The 21,915-nt window shown below is 37.9% G+C and overlaps 1 protein-coding gene across 1 annotated transcript in view; it reads right to left on the reverse strand.

Moving 5' to 3' along the window:
• The window catches only part of SDK1 (sidekick cell adhesion molecule 1), a 1,179,904-nt gene that overhangs the window by 34,861 nt on the left and 1,123,128 nt on the right, over positions 1-21,915 (reverse strand). The window contains 2 exon segments of the mRNA XM_044659951.1: positions 9,538-9,663; positions 14,478-14,639. Of these exon segments, the coding sequence (XP_044515886.1) occupies positions 9,538-9,663; positions 14,478-14,639 (288 nt within the window).

Here is a 21,915-nt window from a genome sequence, read left to right on the forward strand (position 1 = left end):
CTCTTCCAACTGCTCTCTTTGATTTTATTTTTTAAAACTCATAACTTCTGTCTTAGAATCAATTCTAAGGCTGAAGAGTGGTGAGGCTAGATAACTAGGGTTAAGTGACTCAAGGGTCACACAGCTAGGAAGTGTCTGAGGACATATCTGAAACCAGGTCCTTCAGGCCTGGCTCTCTTCCACCATACTACCTAGGTATGTTTTGTTCAGGCATGTCCAATCCCTTGTGACACCATTTGGGGTTTTCTTGGCAAAGACATTGGAGTGGTTTACCATTTCCTTCTCCAGTTCATTTTATAGATGAGGAAACTGAGCTAAAGAGGATTAGGTGATTTGTCCATGGTTACCTAGCTAGGAAGTATCTGAATCCAGATTTGAACCCATGAAGATGTCTTCCTGATTTCAAGCCCAGTGCTCTATCCATTGCAATATCTAGTTGCCTCCCAACTACTTTCTTTTAAATGCTCTCCAGCTCATCAATATCATTCCTAAAACATGGTGCTGTAATAATTAAAACTTGGGTTGGCCAAATGTAATAGTTAAAAATTTGGTTTGTCAAAAATAATAATGGTTAAAAAAGAATTGTTGTGGTCATCATTTATAAAAATTAAAGTTAAAATTTTAATTTAATATAAATATAGTAAAAGGAGGGAAATGTATGAGGGAAGTAGAAAATATTTCCTAGCCTACCACCCTAGAGCCCCTAATCCAAAGAAATTCAGCACACTCCCCGACAAAGTTCAGGTCTCCATGTGAAAGTCCTGTAGCCTCTTCAACAAGGGTCTCACCAGCATAAGCCTCTTCCTTCAACTCAAGTCACAAAGCTGAATCTATGCAGCGCAGAATGCTTCTTCAGCCCAACTCACCAAAGTCAAATGTATCTTTGTAAAGTGCCTCTCAGAATGAATTGCAAAAAAAGCCTCCTCTTCAGCTGAATTCCTTCTAAAATGCATGAAAGCCTCCTCAGGAGTCCTTGAGTTGGCCTTTTATAAGCAGTTTCTCCATGTCACTTCCTGACTCACTCCCACTTCATGAGAACCAATCACAGCCTCCCAATTTGCCTGGCACTGCCCAGTGGGCAGTACTTGTGGTCTGTGGGGGTGTGAACTTTTTCTAGTAAAAGGCTCTTACTAAGTGTGAAAGGAGGGGTACTTCAAATTCTTGACTGATTAACTTAAAATAAACAGAGTTTTAAATTCTCTTTCACAGTGCCCAGAACTGAATACAATATTCCAGATGAATTCTGACCAGAGTAGAACACAATATAATGGGTTTCCTTTGTGATCCTATGTTTTTAACTTTATGCATTTAAATGTTATTATGAGATGCAGTTCATAGTCTTTACCAGATTGCTAAGGGTGTCAAATTTAAAACGGTCAAATTCTAGACACTGTTTCAGAATAAAGCAGGATTATTATCTCCTTATTTGTGGAACCCACACTTCTCAAGGTAGCTGAAGATCATGTTAAGTTTTTTGCTTGCCATATTATATACATCTGACTTGTTTTGATCTTTCATTCCACTAAAACTCCCAGATCTTTTTTGTATAAACTGCTATCTGATAATGCCTCTTCTCTCTTATTGGACAGACCCATCCAACCCAAAAGGCCATGTCTCTTTATTCTGAGACTACCAAAAATAAACAAACAAAAAAGCCCCCAACACTATTCTGATTAAAAAGTGATGCTATGATATCCAATTAACCTCCTGAAAGTTAAAGGGGAAAATAACGTTAAAGGTCTAGGATGATGATATGAGGTAAAGTGTAGGCAAACTTTCTTAAGTTAGTTCTGTGCGTGTCCTTTGCATTCATGTTTGTGTAATGCTTTTTCTACTACAGAAAAAAATATGAATATTTCACCCCTAGCCCCAAAGGACATATTTTATTTTAAGCATACTGTCATAGCTCCAAGATTTGTGTGAGTTTTTCATAAAAACATTTTAAAATATTGATACAGCCCCTCAACAGAGAACGATTTATTTGGCAATCCATTTACATTGAGAAATGCTTGGGAAGAAAAAGTCACAAGAGGGGAATTTTCTCCTGAATTAAGGGGAAGGAAAGCCTCACATTTTATTTTTCTTAATTCTGCTTCAAAAAGAATTAACATATGTAGTTTTGTAATTAAAAGTTTTCCTTCACCAGGCGATTTATCCCATTGAATATTTACATCAAAATGTTATATAGAAAAGCCAGATAAGAGTGTCTTGGCAGCTCTGAAACCATCCTCTCAATGTCTTGACTGTGGATTGTTTTTCTCATTTATATTAGGCTGTGAAATATCTCCATAAATCAATAATGGAGAAAACTATCTCCACAAATTAGTAAAAAAGATAACATTACAGAACCATTAGCAATAATGAGATTGTACAACTTATTTCCCAGGCACTGTGCTGATCCCTGATCCTTTGATTTTTGTCTTAATTAACACTTGAGAAGGTGGCAGGGGTCCTTTATTTTCAAAATGAATAATAATCTTTATAAGTGGAATCCACACAACCCTCAATTATCCAGATGTAGATTATCCACCTCATGTGCTAGGATTTTCAAACTTCTCTTAGTCTACCAGCAAGCTTCTAAGTCACCTTGTCTCACCTTCAGTTTCTGTGTGTTTAGAGAAGGAAAACCCATTTTAATAAAACCATAAGCCAAAGGAAGGAAGGAATCTGCTACTATAAAAAAGAGCCATGATTAACTACAAATCCAAATATAAGGAACTTTGTGTGTCTGTCCCATTGCTACTCCTCCATTATAGTTGGTTGCTGGTCATCCAACCTAATCCAAGCTGACATCTGACAAAGGATAAAAGCTATCACTTTACCATTCTTAAAAGAAGTAATACTGGAATGAATTCTGAGCTGTGGGCGTGGGCAATCAGTTTTGGGCTGGTGAGACGGCATCCCTTGACTTCCTCAGGCCTGTGGAATGGGGGTGAGGAAAGTGTTCTAAGAATTATAAACTTGAAGCATTAAGATTCTCTTTATAGCACAGGTTTGGTAGATGATTTGGGCCACTTAACTCTAATGCCTCACTTTGCCCATTTGCAAATGAACCTAGTACAAAAAGTTATTTGAAGGACCTGAATGCCAACCACTATGAAGGAGCTAAATTACACTACTACCTGGGTGGGTCCTGGGGGCAATAGTACAGACATGGATTAAACATGACTGGTAGGACTACTTTTTTCTTGCCTGGCTCCTCATGGGATGTCTTGGGAGCACCTGAAGTTCAGTGGAGTTGCTAGAAAAGATGTCATTGGCAAGTGAAATCACTGTGAAATCAAAGTCTGCAATCTATTCATCACAAAATCATATCCCAGTCAGTTTTAGGTTAATCATCAGTGGGAATCAGAACATCTGACTATGAACCTCAGTAGCACAGATGCTTTTCTGGACTAGATCATCCTCAGAGTCTAGTTTCAACTCAAGGATCTCACAGGAGAAATAACAGTGATAAATAGGAAGTAATAAATATCTTTCTTTTCTCCCTTTCTTCACTAGAAAATACAAAATGGCTTAATGATCAAGTTCCTCAGGATCTCCAATCTTTATTTTTCTTTCTAGTGTAAATAATTTCTGATATCACTGCCCATCCTCATATCTTGCTAACATAAGAAATTGACTTCTATCTTTCATCTTAAATATGTCCCTCCAGGGAATTAAATGCATGTCTAAGCAGAAGCAATGTGCCAATAAACCTGGAAACAATAATGGCTCTTTTCCAAATTCAGTTTGAGCCCAGTTCAGGTACCTTCGTGGACCTTGTGCTCAATTTATCCGTCTAACACCCTGCACAGAGCCGTGCACTGCAGGCATTAGAGCAGACATGGCACCAACACAAAAGTTTGATTTCATGGACAATTAAACAGGGTCTCCATGCTGAATGAAACTGTCATTCACTACCAGAGACTTCAGGTTCTGCTAACACAGAAGAATCAACAAATGACTGTCAGCCTAGAGCTCTGAGAAGATGGAAACCTGTCAATGGCTTATTTCTTAAACACTGACATTTTTCTTTGGGTAACAGGGCAGACCCCATTATCAACTTAACTAAAATGCATAGGTAGATTGACAAGGGTCAAATTTTGGGCTAAATACATCAGATAAAAAATGATTGATTGATTTCGTCTTTTAATTCCAGCAAGGAAGAAAAGTTAACAGAATGCCAGAAAAGGTGGGGGGGGCAGAGGGGTAGGAAAACCTTTGGGATTTTATAAAAACCAATTCAAGACCTTACTGTAGTGTGGTACAGTTGACAAGCTGTCAACCAATGTGGTTAAGAGAAAGAAAAAAAGAAGAAGAAAAGCCAATGGTAGGAGTTAGAACTAATAGCTATAGCCTTCCTTCTGAATCTGCTGACTCGGGTAGCTTTTTAGGGGCATGCTAATATTTCAAAAGATGTGGAATTTCTTCTTCTTTCTGTTGAGAACTCGAGGCCAATCACAAGAAGAGTGAGCAAGTGAATTGGAAGGGAGGTAGGAGCTTTCTAGGGGAACAAACACTTCAGACCTAGGGCAGGAGAGAAATGTAACAGTCTCCATGCGCTGAGGTACCCACCCATGCATCTATTCTCATCAGATCCAATTTCTGGGCTAAATGTATTATTTGGAGGGGGGGACAAGGGGAAGAAAAACAATACCGTGTCTGCCTGCATTGTATACGTCCTAAATATGTATTTCATGGCTGCTTTGGAGGGGAAAATATATTTATAGCTCCTTTAGTGCCATTCCAGTCTATTGTGTAAATATGTAAATTAGGCTGTGTGATCTACACAGTAAAATGCCTTAGAATAATTTGTGTAAATAAATCATCTGCATATGCGCAGTGCACAATTTTCAAACTTGAAATTTTCCATTGCCTTTCAGGGAGCTTTTCGGAAACTGTTTCAAAGAAAACTTACACATGCCCAGAAAATGAATACATTGAAGAGGTTGGGCATGATGGAAATCAAATTGAAGTTTTCTCTGCACCATATACCCAATGACTGCCATTTTCTAGGAATAATAGGGAAATTTTTAGCCCAGACAGACACTAATTTTATCAAATATTGTTTCATTCTGTGGGCCTGTGTTATAGCAGCAACCCATTCTACTGGGTCGCGTTTATGCCGCATTAGAACAAGACTAAGGAAGAGAGGGAGGATACTCTGCTGTTGGGCTCTGAAATCCATTTCAGTCCTTTTCTGTGCTAAGAGCAGTGTGGATAAGCTGCTTTGTTTCCTGGGTGCCAGAGGTGTATGTTGGGATTGATGGGAAGACATCAGGTTAGGCAGGCGGCACAGGGCCAGTGGCACAGCTGAGAAGGATCAGATCTATTTAGCATTAAGGAAAACACTGAAATGGTGCCACACATTAAAACAAATAAAAAAGCTCGGGGAAGTGGCAAGGGTGGGGCCATGCTACATTCACTAAGACACTACCCTGCCTGGAGAGAGTCTTGCCAGAGAGCTTCAGTGGAGAAAATGAGATGATACAGCGTTTAATGTTTTGTGTAATGAGGCCTGTAATAGATGACAGCTGAGATCCAGAACCCTAAGGTAATGGCAAGGTGTTTAAATATTGACAACCCATAAAAGCTTTTCATTTGACTATTAGATACTGCTGCTCTTAGTCACAGAAGGAAGGGGGAGGAGGGTTCTTCTTGGCTTTGAATGGGAAGACTTAAAGTCAAGCAGCTCGCTTAGGTTCAGTTAACAACGTAAAAGAGAAAATCACTGGCAACCCGCATTCTGATGTTCAGTAACAAAATGGATGTGAAAGCAAAATCTTTGGCTTTCATTTAGAAAGGCAAAATCTTTTGGGTCAGCTCCTTGCCATGTTCAATATCCCTGTGGGTCAGTTTCTCATTCCTCTGTGGGCCCCTGTTGAGTTCAGACCTCCCACCGACTTCAAAGGAGCCTCCACATCTGGATAAACTTCCACAGTGCGGAATTCACTGAAACACTGGCTCCAGTACCCCAATTAGTCCTCATTCACATCTTCTTTCTGACTCCCTGAAGCTACACAAAGATCAACACAGGAACTCCTGCTTCCTTCATTACAGCTATATGGATGGATATAAGATAACTTGAGGAGAAATTAAATGGCTCCCCAGGAAAGGCAGAGAATCGATACTTTATCATTTCTTGGGAAGCCAGCGTAACGTGTTAACATTCTGAATCTGTGCGCATCTATCTGGTTGGTGGTGCATTTACATTCCTGACAGGGATGTGAACTCTGATGTGAAGACACTCACTTTAAAGTCACACTGGGGCACTCCACTGGGCAGAGTTAAGAGTCTTTTCACAGGATTGTAAATTCTATTTTTAAGGAGAGAGGCACGAAGGATATCATTCATGTATGTGGATGTCACAGTACCCTTATGTGTCCGTGTGTTGGGGAGGCAGGGAAGGAATAACTGAATATAACTATTCTGTAATTAGAGAGCACCTTAGGACCATGGAGCCCAAAGTACTTGGTATATGTAGTCAAAAAGGATGACAACAAGAAAGGAATACTCTTCTTTTGGCCTTAAAAACCTACTTTCTTCCTCTATACTATCCTACCAACAATGTGAATTAGCTACTAGGTTTTCCTAGGTGCCAGAGACACAGGATGAGATGAATGGGAAAACGTCAGGTCAGGCAGATGGCACAAGGCCACAGGTATAGCTGGGAGGAAAAAATAGATCACCTTAGGCTTAAGGAAGCAATCAAAGAAGAGTGACTAAACTGCTCCAATTCTTCCCAGGGATAGGCCGTAGTGAATTTTCACAAATGACTTTTGTAGAAAATCCCATCTCTTCTATTTCTAGTGGGCTGGAACTTGGGATTCTACACCTTTTAAACACTTCAGTGCAATCAACATTTATTAGGTGCTGTGCTAGGCCCTGGGGATTAAAAGATAAAAAGTGATAAAGTCTTTGCTCTTAAATAGACATTCTTTGGCAGATATTGGGGGAGAGGATAAGAGATGTGTGTGTGTGTGTGTGTGTGTACGTGTGTGTGTGTGTGTGTGTGTGTGTGTGTGTGTGAGAGAGAGAGAGAGAGAGAGAGACTGAAAGACAGAGATAGTGAGAGACAGAGACAGAGAGAGAATGAATACAAGAGAGTATAGTAGCAAGGGAGAGATCCAGATAGAATGCTCCAGGAAAATTTGAGAAAATATTTTTAGTTGCCTGAGATGAACCTTGAAGGAAAATAAGGACTTAGGAAGGAAGGAATTGGGGATGGAGAAAGAGAGCTAGCCTAGGAAATGAACAGGGCCAGAAAGGAAGTAATCCAGATTTGGAATAGAAAGCATGAGTAGAGAAGTAATATAAAATAAAGCTGGAAAGGTAAATTGGAAACAGCCTTTGGGAAGACCTTAAATATTGGGCTAAGCAGTTTGTATTTTAACCTCCAAACAATAGGGAGCTTCTGAAGGATTTTGAGCAGTATTGTGACATGGTAAATCTGTTCCTTAGGAAGACCATTTTGGCATCTGTGTGAAAAGCAGATCATAGAACAGAGACTAGAAGAAGGGAGGGAGATAACTTAAGGAGACTCTTCCAAGAGAGTGGTGATGAAGGTCTGACCAAAGGTGACGGTTGTGAAAATGGAGATGAGAAGGGGAGAGATATAAGAAATGCTTTATGGCAGTAGAAGTGATGGGCCTTGACAACCGAATATTTATGAAGATTTTCCTAAATCTACAAGAAACCACTTTCCCTCTCTGCCCTCTAATTCCAAGCCTCTCCTTTAATCTCCACAATACCCTACTCTCCATGTTCTCTAATACTCACCTACACTTCTTTTTCATAAGGTGGTATCAATCCTTACAAATTGGACTTCACTTAAATACTCTGTATACAGCACTGAACTTATTAGGCCCCAATGTTCCCAGGAACAATAAAATAATTAAGTGATCACAACAGATCACTTTACCTGGTCAATCTTAACCTTTCTAAACTCAGACAAGCTTTAATGGCAATCCATTTCCAGACCATGTCCAGATCATGATCTAAGGCAGATACTATCGGGCTTCACTAATCCAACTAATTGTATTTGTCTCAAAGACCCTTGGCTATAGGATTTTCCCCATTATTTTTTATTCTATCTTGTGTATCTGGATTTATACCATAAATTTCCTGGGCATAATTTTATCTAGTGTTCACAAGAGATCAATTCTGGGGTGGGGTGGGGAAAGTAAGTTCCATATTGTCAAACGCAGACACACACACACACACACACACACACACACACACACACACACACACACACACACAACTTTAGGGTCTTTCTTTTTACACTTACTGCTTTATGAATCAAAGTTATTCTAGCCACTACAGCTAAATCAAGACAGATAGATAGCTCATATCTACATAGCATTTTATCACTTATAAAAGGCTTTTTGTCCTATAAACCATTGAGGAACATTATAACCAAATGTCTTTACACCCATTTTGTAGATGAGGAAACTGATTAACAGAGATGATAACTGATTTACCCAAGGTTACATAGCTGGAATCAGAAATGTGAACACGGGTCTTCCAAGTTTTTAAACATACCATAGTAATAAATTAGTGTCATTAAAGATTCCTTTTATGATATTACCATCAAAGTACCATGTATGATCATATTAAAAAACTTACTAAAACTCTAACTTACTCTAAACATAATCAAACCAGTGGAAATAGTACCAGAGGACCTAAATTCAGATCCTACCACTGATATTTACTAGCAGTATGATTTGGAGAAAATCACTTAACCTCTCTGGACCTCAGTTTTTTCTTCTGTAAAATGAGGGGGTTAGACCAGATGGCCAGAGGCTCTTCCACTTCTGCAGTTATCATCCCTATGACTCCTTTTTTATGAACCCCTCGCCATAACTTTTGACCTAAAATAAAACAGTTGGCCACTGGGCCCCTTTGATTTTGGATTTCTGCAGTGTATTATTCTCTAAATATATACAAATTAAGTTATTAAGCTGGGGTAGTGGGAGGATATAAAATTCTTGGAGGAAGTAGTATATCTTAGAACTTATTTTCCAGTGAGTAAAGATGGAACAAATGATTTACCAATTTCCACTAATAACACATAAAGTAATCATAAATTGAATGCATGCATCTTTCAATCAGAGTTTCAAACATTTAGAGCACTGAAAATAGGTCCCTGAAAACAGTCTTTGATCTGAATGATTAGTTTAAAATGTCTTTAAGTCTCCCTGAGTTATCATGTACTATATTCTAAAACTGACAATAATCATCTTCCTGAGCATGGAAAATGCAGATAGAACTCCATGAAGCTAATGCATGTAAGGTTAATAGCACAATAGTGACTACAAAGATTGAAAGGAGAAAAGGTTTGGAGAGCATGAGAGATGAACAACTCATTTCAATCAAATTCCCCCTCTTTGCTTCAGAGTTCTTGGGAAAAGGCTTAAAATAACAGACATTAGTGCCCCTTTAGAAGTTCTCTTTCCTACTTGGCAGAGGCAATTACTTCTTTGCCATTGCCAGTTCTGTGAAGTGGCCCAAAGATGACTGCTCAGGATGGGCTGCTTCTTTGGCTTTCCCTACCTGAAGGCCTTGCCTCTATGATGTAGCCCGTTGTGGGCCTGTCTCCAGCATTTCCCTCCGTCCATTGGAGAGTTAGTTCAGAAGCTGATTTTGTAACCAGAACATCTCGAGGAGAACCAGGAGATCCTGAGGAGAAAAAAACAGAACTCATTGTTGGCAACTGTGGGGAATTACTCATAACTCATTCTTCTTTAGCACAGGAATTATGCAAGTAAAAAAGATCCAGCCATTGGCTAATTGGACAATAGGTTGAGCCTGGAGAACAGATTGGGAAAAGATTTGACCCTTCCATCCTACTTGCCTGATCAAACCTTGTCAAACTTCTTCTATCCACCTTCCATCATGGACTTTAGGAAAGGAAGAGATTATAGGAGTTTTTTTATATACATGTGGGAAGTTAGAGAGAAGGGAGTTAAGGGTTGTTAAAGGGAGTTGGGTATCACATTTCTCAGAAATCAAAACACAGAATTAAAACGTGCTTCTTGTTCAACCCAACATTTATTAAACCCCTACAATGGGTCCTGTACTACATGTACAAGGTGCTTCCAAAAAGGCTTTAATCTACTTTACAACTCAATTTTTTCCTTCAAATTTTGATTTGCAACCTTCAGTTTAATCAAAACTGATTCCTATCTTTGGATAGAGAAGAGTATGATGGACAGAACAAAAGCTTCCCTTTGGTGATGGGACATGCCATGGTCCTATTCAGGTCAGCATATTCTATTGTCTTAGAGTAGTGATCAGAGGAAACAGAGGCATTTGAAATAGCCTGGCATATTCTCTGCAAAAAGAACTTCAATTTGGAGATATATAACTTGCTCTTTTATGATACCCTAAGTATAATAATAAATATGTGCTCAACTATCTGTTGTTAATTGTTGGTAATGGAGCCCCCGCTCCCTTTTGTTTAGTCTAGACCTGCAGTTTCATAGATACAGGGAATTCCTGGTGTGAAAACTCTTTTCTCCAATGCATATCAGTATCTTATCTCTAACAAAATTATTGAGGCAGGATGGCATTGTGGATAGAAGGCCAAATCTTATCTTTGCTACATGCTAGCTATGTGACAATGATGATGGAGTCATGTAAGCTCTCAGTGCCATGGGCAAGCCTCTACTGCATTAAAAAGCATATATTGTTTCCATGACTTGTTCTTTGGTTCACTCATTCTTTAAGATTAAGTTATTTAGTCTCTAATTAATTTTTATTGCATTTCCATTATTAAATATAATTTTATTGCATTGCGATCTGAAAGGATGCATTTAATATTTTTGGCTTTTCTGCATTTAACTATAAAGATTTTTGTATCTTAATATATGGTCAATTTTTGTAAAGGTACTATGTAAGTGGTCAGGAAAAAAGAAAAGAATCTCTATGTTCTACAATATTTATAGCAGTTCTCTTTGTGGTTGCAAAGAACGAGAAATTGAGGGGATGCCCTTCAGTTGGGGAATGGCCAAATAAGTTGTGGCATATGATTGTGATAGAATACTACTGTGCTGTAAGAAATGACCAGCAGGTTCATTAAAAAACAACAACAACAACAACATGGAATTATGAAGAGTGAAATGAACAGAACCAAGAAAAACTGAACCATAAAAAGGTACCCATGGAGATAGTTCAGTTCTGTGTTTGAAAAAATATGCTGCAGCCTACTATTATATTATATACAGCAACAGAATTATTATTTGAAGAATGGCTTGTGTATGTCCATGACCTGAGAAAGAACTGCTAAGTAGAAACAAGCAACACATAGTTCTATATGTACATATGTCTCTCTGTCAAATGATGCCATCTCTAATGTGGGGATGGGAGGAGAAAGAAGAAACAGGGAGGGAGATACCTAGGAATTTTAATGTTAACAATGAAATAAAAACGGAAAGGAATAATAAAGAAAAAGCATATATTAAAATAATCTTAATCCTTGCTCAAAGGCAAAAGGCAGGAATGTATATTTATAGGGGAAATCCAAGAGGAAAGAGTTATGAGAGAAGTGAGGGAGAAGGTCGTGGAAGATGGAGTGAAAAGTGATAATCTTAGAAAATAATATTTAGTCACAAATGCTTTCCTTGCAACCCTGAGAAATTGGTAGTTCAAATATCATCACTGCCATTTTACATTTGAAGTTCAGGGAAGTTAAGAGACTTGACTAACATCACAAAGCTATTCAGTATTAGAAATATGATATGAAACCAGGTTTTCTCACTCCAATTCTCCTCTGTACTTTCTGAACAAAATTGAGGAAGGAGAGAATGGTTTTTGGGGGTCTTGATGAATGGAGCCTAGAGAAGTGTCAGATTCATACATTTATCATTAGCTCCATCAATTAATACGAATCCATGATTTGACCAAGAGTCATTTGGGCTAAAACCTTATTGGTATTTCCATAATGCAACATTTTACTTGTACCATGGAAATAATCTGCTTTTTATTATAGAATACAGGGATGGCATGGTTTTAGTGTTTGGATATAATGAATATAATTATATTAGACTCCAAAAAAAATGCCAAACACTGGCATAATACAGTGAAACTATGAAGGTTATCACTATCTCTCAAGCAGACCCTTAGAAAGGAGGTTTTTTTGTAGTATTTTTATAAACCACCAAAAATTTGGAGAAAGATTGTGAATCTTCAAAAAGAGGCTAGCTAGGAGCAATTGTATGACTTACACAGAATTCATAAATCATAGACAAAATCTAGCTAGTGCAGAAACTTTGATTTTTAATGCTGCAACTTATAGTCTTGTTAGGGTTATTGGACCATATCATTGTTACTAGATTTCCCCATGCCATTTACCTTCTTATATGACATATAGTTACATTTAAAATTAAAATGAATTGAAATTATTTTTCTTTTGAGAATTATATGAGTGAACTTGAATGAATGAACCTGATATAAATGGACATATGGGTGTGTGCTTGAGCTAGCTAGCTTATATTGACTTAGGAGAGATGGTTGTTAAATTTTCAGCATGAGCATTTATATCTCAGATACCAGTAAATACTACAACTCAAGGCTTGACTTATTTGATTGTCTAAACTTAAGAAAGTGATGGAAAAATATTAAGGATGAAGATTAAACTTAAAAGTGTTTGTTATTCATGAATTTTTTCAGATAGCTGGTTGTAAACATTTTTAGCACCTCTCTGACTAGACATATCCTAGAATGGCATAGAGTCCACAATTAATGGTCTAAAAGATTAAATATAATTAGTAGTTGCTAAAGAAATGAGAACATAAATCATGGCATTTGGCGTCAGAGCACCTGGGACTAAATTCTGGCTCTGTACTTTGTTGTGTCCCTTTGGGCAAGTAACCTACCTGTGTATGCCTCAGTTTCCTCATCTGTTAAATGATGAAGTTATACTAAACGACCTCTAAGGTTCTTCTAGGCCTAAATTTTTTTATTCTATACATCTGTGATTTTGTTTCAATTTCTCTTTTTCTGATATGAGAATTAAAATAATTTCATTAAAAATAGGAGAAATTAGATAAAGTTTTATAAAATGCCCTAAAATCTTTAGGTGAAAAGCCATTAAAATTATTAACTTTTATTCTTTATAGGCAATTAAAAAGATAGTCTAACTCAGAAAAAGCTAGGTCATTTTAGGCACAAATTTTACAATATCCTAATTTCCAAATGACAGTGGAAAGTGGCCCAAATTAATGGCAAAGTTAAAGGTGTTTTACTTATTTATTTATTTTTGTTTTCTTGATCCTGTTATTTCAAACACTGATTTTTAAAACCTGCTATATGCAGAGTGAAAGGAGCAGAGCCAGAAGAACATTGTACACAGAGACTGATACACTGTGGTAAAATAGAATGTAATGGACTTCTGTACTAGCAGCAATGCAATGACCCAGGACAATTCTGAGGGATTTATGGAAAAGAACACTGCCCACATTCAGAGGAAGAACTACAGGAGAGGAAACACAGAAGAAAAACAACTGCTTGAACACTTGGGTTGATGTGGACATGATTGGGGATGTAGACCGGAAACAACCACACCAATGCAACTATCAATAATATGTAAATAAGTCTTGATGAATGACACATGTTAAAACCATTGGAAATGCACATTGGCTATGGGGGGGGGGGGGATTTTGAGGGGGTGAAGGGTAAAATAAAAACATGAATTATGTAACCATGGAAATTTTTTCTAAAAATAAAATTAAAAAAAAACCCTGCTATAAATTCAGCAAGCTCATGCCAATGCATAGAAATATTAAATATATCCATATTTAGCAGAATATATTTTGAGGTGGGTGTGAAAAGAGTCCTAGCTATGAAGTATAGGGATCTAGATTTGAATCCTGCTTTTTAGCAGTTATGACCTTGGGTAATCTGTCAGTGTCTCAGTGACAACATTTCTAAAATGGTGATAACAAAAGTCATATCACAGGGGCTTTGCAAAACATTTTGCAAAACTTCAAATGCTAACTAAAAGAGACTTTTAAAAAATTATCATTACTATAGACGTTATTCTTTGGAAACATTCATATTGTTGAAGTATCCTTGAGAAATTGGACAGACTCAACTTCCCATGGTTTGTTCTTGTCCTATGGGTAGTACCGTATCCACAGAAAAATGAACTATAGGAGGAAAATCCATGGAGATAGTTCAGGTCTGTATTTGAATATGTTACAATCTACTTTGTTATTGGGTAGGTAAATGGCACAGTGGATAGAGTGTTGGGGTTAGAATCAAGAAGACTCATCTTCATAAATTCAAACCTGGCCTCAGACATTTATTAGTATGACCCTGGGCTTGATCCTGTTTGCCTCAGTTTCCTCTTCTGTCAAATGAGTTGGAGAAAGAAATAGCAAACCACTCCAGTATCTTTGCCAAGAAAACAAAATGAAGCATTAGGCATGACAGAAAAATGTCTGAACAACAAGACTTTGGTATTACTGTTGGTGACTTAGAGTTCTACTTACCCTCAGCTGGACCAGCTGTAATGTTGGCCTGTAGTCCAGGTCCATAGGTGATGGTGCGAGCCTGCACTCGGAAGAAGTAGGTGACTCCTTTTGTGAGGTCCCTCACTTTCAGCCAGCGCTGCCAATTTCCCTTAATGTCCACAGTCACCACTTTGCTTACCCCTAGAACAATGGTCCAAATGTAGAGTACAGAAGGGTCTCAACAACAAAAAAAAAGCAACCGAGTGGTTTATTGTGTTGAGATAACGAGTAAAATTATCTCACAGTTTGCTAAGAAAGTATTTCTTACAATTAGCAGGAGTTTAAGTAGTGATAATAGCCAATTTTCAGCACAGATAAGTGTAATTAGAGTTTAAGCTTGATAAGTGGGTACTGACAAGGAGAAAAACCTTACAACACAACTGGGAAATTATCAGGAGACTGCATGCAACCTCACTAATTACATTGGGAAGGGAGGAGGGAGAAAACAAAGTGAATCTGTGAGTGTTCTGTGAGACTCCACTCTGTGTGCCCTCTGTCCTGTGGCCAGGCATCTTGCTGGAGCATTCTGGGAAAGGTGCCCTTCCTTTGTAAGTCTAATAGAGTGAGGACTGCATTTCACCATATCTTATCACCTAAATAGGCAACACTTCCATTCTTCTGATTCAATCAAAAGTTAGCAACTGAGGGAGAAAAGGATGAAATGACATCTGAAGGAGAAATATAGACCTTGGCAAAAATGAAAATACTTTGGCAGATACGATATCACTGTTAACTATGGAATAGAATTAAGTGTAAAGAATGTTCATCTTGGGTCCCATCCAAGTGAGTTTGGTTATTGAAGTATGAAATAACCTCCTTAGAAGGTTTTTCCTACAATAAGTACCTATCACAGACCAAAGGTGGCTATCTTCTAGTCTCAGTGGCTCTTCAAAGTTTGAAATAAGTATTACAGGGGGGGAAAAATACTACCATTACAAACTGTATTGATTCTATGGCTAAAAGTGCTATCATGTCCTTAGAAAGACCTAAACTTTTACAACTTAGCAACAGATGAGGTTATTCTCACCAAGAGATTCACAACTGCAATGAGTATAGAATGAATACAAATGAGAAGTGTTTTTCAATCTATTAGAGTTTAACATTTTGTTGAGGTGGGAAAAGAACCCTTGATCTTTATACATCCTCAATAACTTGGTGAATTATTGGTCTTACCTTGTTCAAGTTACCCATTACCACAACCAGGAAGGCAGGGTAGTTCAAATGTAGAAACAGACAGCAATAGCTGCCAATAGTCCAGATGAGGACATTAATCTTTCTAATACTTTAGAAAATTAGGCAGTATGTAAGAGTAAAGAGAACCCAGGTCTTTGGCCTGATGTTTAATAAACAACTGATTTTTTTATACTACTCTTGTGAAACTGATTATATTGAGGGAAAAAACCAAACAACTGATTACATTGCCCACGAAGGAAGGAGACACCTTTCCCCAGAGAAGCAATTCAGCTCTATGTACCTTTTCTGCTTTCCATGAATGTCTTTTTTTGTGTTTCCTCTTGTCTGGGAGAAAATCTTAATCATCAGATTGTATAGTAAGCTGCTTGAGGTTTCAGACACAGTATATGTATCAAAGGACTGGGTTATAATGATGTAGTATCACATAGTCACTGAGAACCGAGTATTTGAACTCTTCCATTAGTTCCTTAGTTATGTCTAGGTCATGGAATCCTGGCAGTCTAAAGCCCCAGAACAGAGATATTGGCTACTACTGGCTTATATTTCAACATTGAATTATAGTGAGGCTCCCATATATGTATTAGTTTTTACATTCTATGTATAAATTGCTAGGTCAGTCCTGAAAAATCTGAAAAACCACTTAGGCCTATTCTAAACTTTTAGTATTGGTATTCTTAATCCAAAATTGAAACTGAAAAATTTAGCCCTTCATCAGTGACATAAAGAATTCTGAATCCTACCTTGGAGGAAGATAAGGATAGATATACAGGGAAAACCACCCATACAGCTGGATTCTATAGAACTCCATTGATGTATTGCTAAAAAGTATCATCTGGTTCTCTTTTTGTCAGAGAAAACTCTGTATTCAATTTGACCAATATTTATTAAGCACCTCCTTTGTGCAGTTGGGTTTATTCTTCTTTAAGCCAGAGATAACTTTGCACATGTATTACCAATTTTCTTTTTTCAAACCCTGTTGATATTGAACTTTAGAGATAAAAGGGACCTTAGAGCCATCTGATCCAACTCCTTTCTTTTGCAAGTGAAGATTGGAGACTGAGTGGTTAAGTAATTTGCTCAAAGTTATAGTGTGACCTTTTTGTGTCTCATCTGTTAAAGAATTGGATTATAAAGTTCTTTTCAGTGTACAAGACAAGAACTATGATCTATGAAATGGTCTTGGAGACCGTCTAGCCCAACTTTTACACTTTATAGATTGGGTGAAGCCCAAAGAGTGGAATGACTTGCTTAGGTCACAGACCTAGTCAGTATTTTATCCAGAATCATAAATTCTGGATAAAAGGTTTCCTAGTTCTTGTTTCAGCCCTTTTCCATTTTGCCACACTGCCTCTTAATCCTTAGAAAATGGTTGAATTGAGAATCAGAAAGCTCGGTTTCAGTCTTGGCTATGCCTGTGTGACTTTGAGAAAATTACTTAGCCAGTTCGAAGTCTTAGGTTTTTATCAGCAAAATGAAAGAATTTGACCAGATAACCTCTAAGGTCTCCTCCATGACTAAATCTATGATCCTTTAGTTTTGAACACCTCTAAATGGGTCTCCAATTGGTTTTATATGTGATTATCCACTTACAAAATAATTTGGAAATATGTTTTGCATGATAATATACGTATATCCCAGATCAAATCTCTTGCCAGCTCTGAGAGGGGAGAGGGAAGGGAAAGAGGGAGACAAGTTTGATCATATAACTTTGGGAAAGTTATGTGGAAATTTGTTAATACATATAATTGGGAAAAATTAAAATAAAATGAATTGCAATAAATAAACAAACAAACAAATAAATAGGGCTCCAAGATTGGAAAGGGCACACTGCAAATGAGCACATTTGCATTACATATGCATTGCTCAGCAACATTATTGTAGGCATGGTCATATTTGCCTACTGCTGTTTCTGTCATCAATTACCGGATTGGATTCTTCTGAATATAAAGTTATTTTGGATGGTAATTCCTTTTCTTTTTTAATTCTTTCTCCTCCTCTTCCTCCTCCTCCTCAGAGAAACAACATATACCCCATGTGTAGTTTCTCTGAGTTCTATCCCACTATGTGGTAATGCTAGTCAGGCCTTCCCCATCTCTGAGTGTCAGAATTTTATTTATTTAGTCAATTTTTAAACTGTGCCCTGCACTACAAAGCCTCAGGGTGCAATCACATAAAAATACTACCGTTTAAAACATTTTAAGAAACATAAAAATAGCTGCGCCATAAAGTCAAGACTGCCAACAACATTGCTAAACTCTATGGATGACTCAAGTGCTCCTTAAGTTGTCTCTGTGAGGAACACAGGTTATGCCTCTATTGAAGTGAAGTAAAGAGCTGGAGAAGTGGGGGGGGGGGTCCTTCCAGGTGGAGTTTCACAAGGCTATATTCACCAGATAATTGCCCAGATCTCTACTTCACTCTGCCTATTGACTCTGCAGACACAGGCCTAGTGGGAAGCTTCTGAAGGTAGAGAGTTCCGAGGCCTTCTTAGCTCAGCCATCCTAGAAGACACGATAGTAGCTGATACCTTCAACTTCTTTTAAGGGGAAGGGTATAGAGAAACTTACTTCTGCCTCACTTGCCTACAGTCAGATGAGACATAAAATCCAACTGGTCACAATTTATTCTGAATGGAGAGACACCTCCTTGGTTTAAAACGGTTTCCTTCTGTGGCATAGTTGAAAGAACACTGCCTCTGGAGTCAAAGAACCTGGGTGCAGGTCACTTCTGATGTTTACTTACCTACGTGACCTTGGATAAGTCAATTAATCTCCATGATGTTCAGTTTCTTCATCATATGACTAGACTAGACTAGAAGGCCTTGCGGGTTCCTTCCAATTCAAAATCTATGAGCCTTGGAAAAGGGATGGTGCAACCAGTGACCTTCAGAGTTGTCAGAGTTCAGAATAAAGGTCCCAATCATTAGGGAAGGAGCTGAAGAGAAGCTTTGCCTCTCAGCCAGAAGGAACATGGTGAGGAACATGTGACTTCCCTGATCAATGGTGGTAGGCAGAATTTCAAGACCTAGATTTTCTGGAGTTTTTCTCTTGACTTTGTTCTCTTCCCTTCTGATTGACCAGACAAGCAGTAGCTTCTCAGTTCTGTGGCATTTAAAGTTCTTCATAACCCACCCCTTCCTAACTTTGGAGTCTTTTCATCCTTTATCCCTATCAATGTATTCAAAAATCCATTGAACTACTGGCAGTTCCTCACATGCAACAGTCCATCTTCCTCCTCTGAGTTTTTGCATTGGTTCTCCCTCATAACCCCTCCATTCTTCCATTTAATTTCTCCGAATTCTTTTAAGATTCAGTTGAAATTCAATTTTCCTTAGGAATTCTTTCCCAGTCCACCCCAAGATGCTAATGGCTTCCTTTCAAATTACTTAAATCTGTTTGGCATTTACTTGGTATATGCATGTTGTCCATCCCATTAGAATATACACTCCTTAAAGTTAAGGGTAAGGACTATTTTCTGCCTTTCTTTGTATTCTCAGGACTTGATATATAGTTACTGGAATGTGGTTTGAACATCCTACATGCTAACTGACTTGATATGAGTCTTTCCCTTCTTTTTCGTGCTTATATTTTAAATTGCATTATATTCATGAATTTGTTTTATCTTTTCTATTAGACTAGATTTCTGAGGGAAGGGATTGGTGCCATATTCAACTTGGTATTTTCCACAGAATCTTGTACATAGTTGTTTTTCATTAAATGCTTATTGAATTGAATATTACCCAAGGTTTTCTTATAGTCTTCTCATTAGCCAGAGCTGCTAGCTTAGAAAACAGGGTCAAGGGAGAAGCAGAGGTACATGGCAAAAGCAAACTTTGGCTGACATTGGAAGTATAGAGTAGCTTCTGAAATCAGGTGGCCCATATGTATAGCTCTGGGGCCATATGTATAATCTGAGAATCAAGGAAGGAGGCTTACCAAAGACTTCTGCACCTGACAGAGTCAAAGTCAAAGATCCTAGGACAGCATTAAAGATCTGGCACACGTGCTGAGCTGGCACTTGGGGAGCTGCTCTGTTTCCCCTCTTCCCAGTGCCTGAGGACATTTTTTGCATGCCCCACCCTTCTGTCTAGCCTCCCAAAGCAAGTATATTCTCCCTTAGCAATCTAGGGGCTCACAGAGAGCTTGAATTTGCCCTTTGGGCACTAGAACTCCGAAAAGGTTCACCAATGAGGGATTTCCTAATAGAGTTTGCAATCTCTTGTTAGACATGTTTTCTAGACTTAATGGTTATTTAAATAGGTTCTTCTGCTTTGGCATGGTTAATAGATCTAACTCTTGGAGAAAGTGGCCAAAATTACCTGTAATACTTTTGGTCGGTTATATAGTGCTTTGTGTAGATATTTCTTCTACACAGTGTTTTCTGATCACCTATTTATGGAATACATAGACATGAAGAAAATTTTGACTAGTGTGTAATCCCCGCTTATCAAATATCCTTACTTCTTAAATCTTAGCAACCTAAAAAGTTTGCTTCTTCTCCCTGTTTCTGGCTCCTCTCATCCCTAGCTCTCTCCTTCTCCCTCTCTCCTGGTCTTAGCCCTCAGAGAACCCTCTGAGCTAAAGCTATGTAGGATCAGAATGGCACTTGATATAGAATAAAATATTTACCTATCTATAGTAAAGTTTGGTTTAGGAAACATGATTCTACCTCACTGTAGTAATCTATCAGCTTATTTGACTGTGGGATAAGAAATCTCCTGAATATATTCCTGGACCAGGAATATAATGTACTGTGGCAATGTCCTTCTCAAAGATGTAATCTGGGAGCATGACTCATATGAATGAATAAGGATAGGGAAAACCTGAAAATGTCCAAATTTCAGATGTCACCCAAACCCTTAGGTTTGGGTCACCTGTTCTTCTGACTTCATAGAGGTCTGAAGATGCTATTTATGCTTAAGAAACTGCCAACAAGGAAGGCAAAACAACCATTTTTTTCTCTTGCTTTCATTTCAGAACAGAGTGTGCTAGATGCAAAAGCCAAGAAAATTCAGGCTCACAAAAACCAACTCTGTCTTTCCATACAAAAGAGACACTGCTCATGATCGATGTCCTTATTACACGTGAAAAGAGTTGAAAATGGAGATAGTTGAAATGCTTCTGCCTGATGTCACTCTGTCCAAGCTGGACAATTGAATATATAACCAACAATCTGCCTGGAATATAAAGTTTCAAAGTAAATCTTCCTTTAACTTGTCTTTGTGAAGCCCATTTTTCAAATGGCTTCAAATTCCTCCTAGGTTTTCTTAGTGGATTGTTTGCTAGTTTAGTGCATTTGTAGCTGCTGTCTTCAATTCTCTGGGTGAGGACAGAGGAGATGGGGAAGAGGTGGGAAATTATATCTAGCATGAATTTAGAAATGCCATTGAAAAAGTAGAGTACATGGTATTTAACACCCAAATTTTTAATTTGCCATTCAACTTTCCTAATCATGGTTATTTTTCACAACACACATAACAACTTGCCACCACACTGACAACACAAGTGCAACTAAACATGCTGAGTCATCTCCCTGGAAAACTGAGTGGAGGGTCTTTTGTAGTAATCTAGCACAAATTCTGGTAGTGTCAAAGTGCAGGAAAAAAAATAGCACAAAACACATCTAGTTTCCTAAACTCTCCATTGCTGATCAGGTAATGACGGAGGGTAATGGCCTTGCCTGGTGTGTAAACATTTTTTTTTCAAGGCTGAGAGCAAGGATTAAAAAGATACCTATATGTCTCTGGGATTCAATTTCCAAAGGGTTTTTATAAAGCTAGAAATAAGACTAATAGAGTGGATATGGTTTTTTGGAATCTTTGGTTAATAGATTTCATCCTTTACTTCAATTGGAATGGGGTACAAGAGTCACATGCAGATTTTATATGTAAAAACCACTTGAATGTTTCACTTAAAACTTTTGGAATCATTTTGTACTCTGGTTATAATTGTCTAATGCCTTCGCAACCATTTTGCTGGGTAAATTCACAAAGCTCCCCTCTGGTCACTCCTCCTTGTAGGGGAGGACTCCAACATTTCTATGCATCTGAAATCTTATCTTATTGTATGCCATGGGTGCAATAATGTGCCATGGAGACTTTAGAAATCTTTGATAACTTTTGTTAATGACTCATTATTGAATAAACAGGACCCACAGAACTGTCCCCTTGCAGTGATTTCCAAGTCTGTGTTTTTAAGAGATCTTTAGGGTCTTGGAATTCTAC

This window comes from Gracilinanus agilis, chromosome 1 (genome assembly GCF_016433145.1).
Source record: "Gracilinanus agilis isolate LMUSP501 chromosome 1, AgileGrace, whole genome shotgun sequence".
Lineage (NCBI taxonomy): Eukaryota > Metazoa > Chordata > Mammalia > Didelphimorphia > Didelphidae > Gracilinanus > Gracilinanus agilis.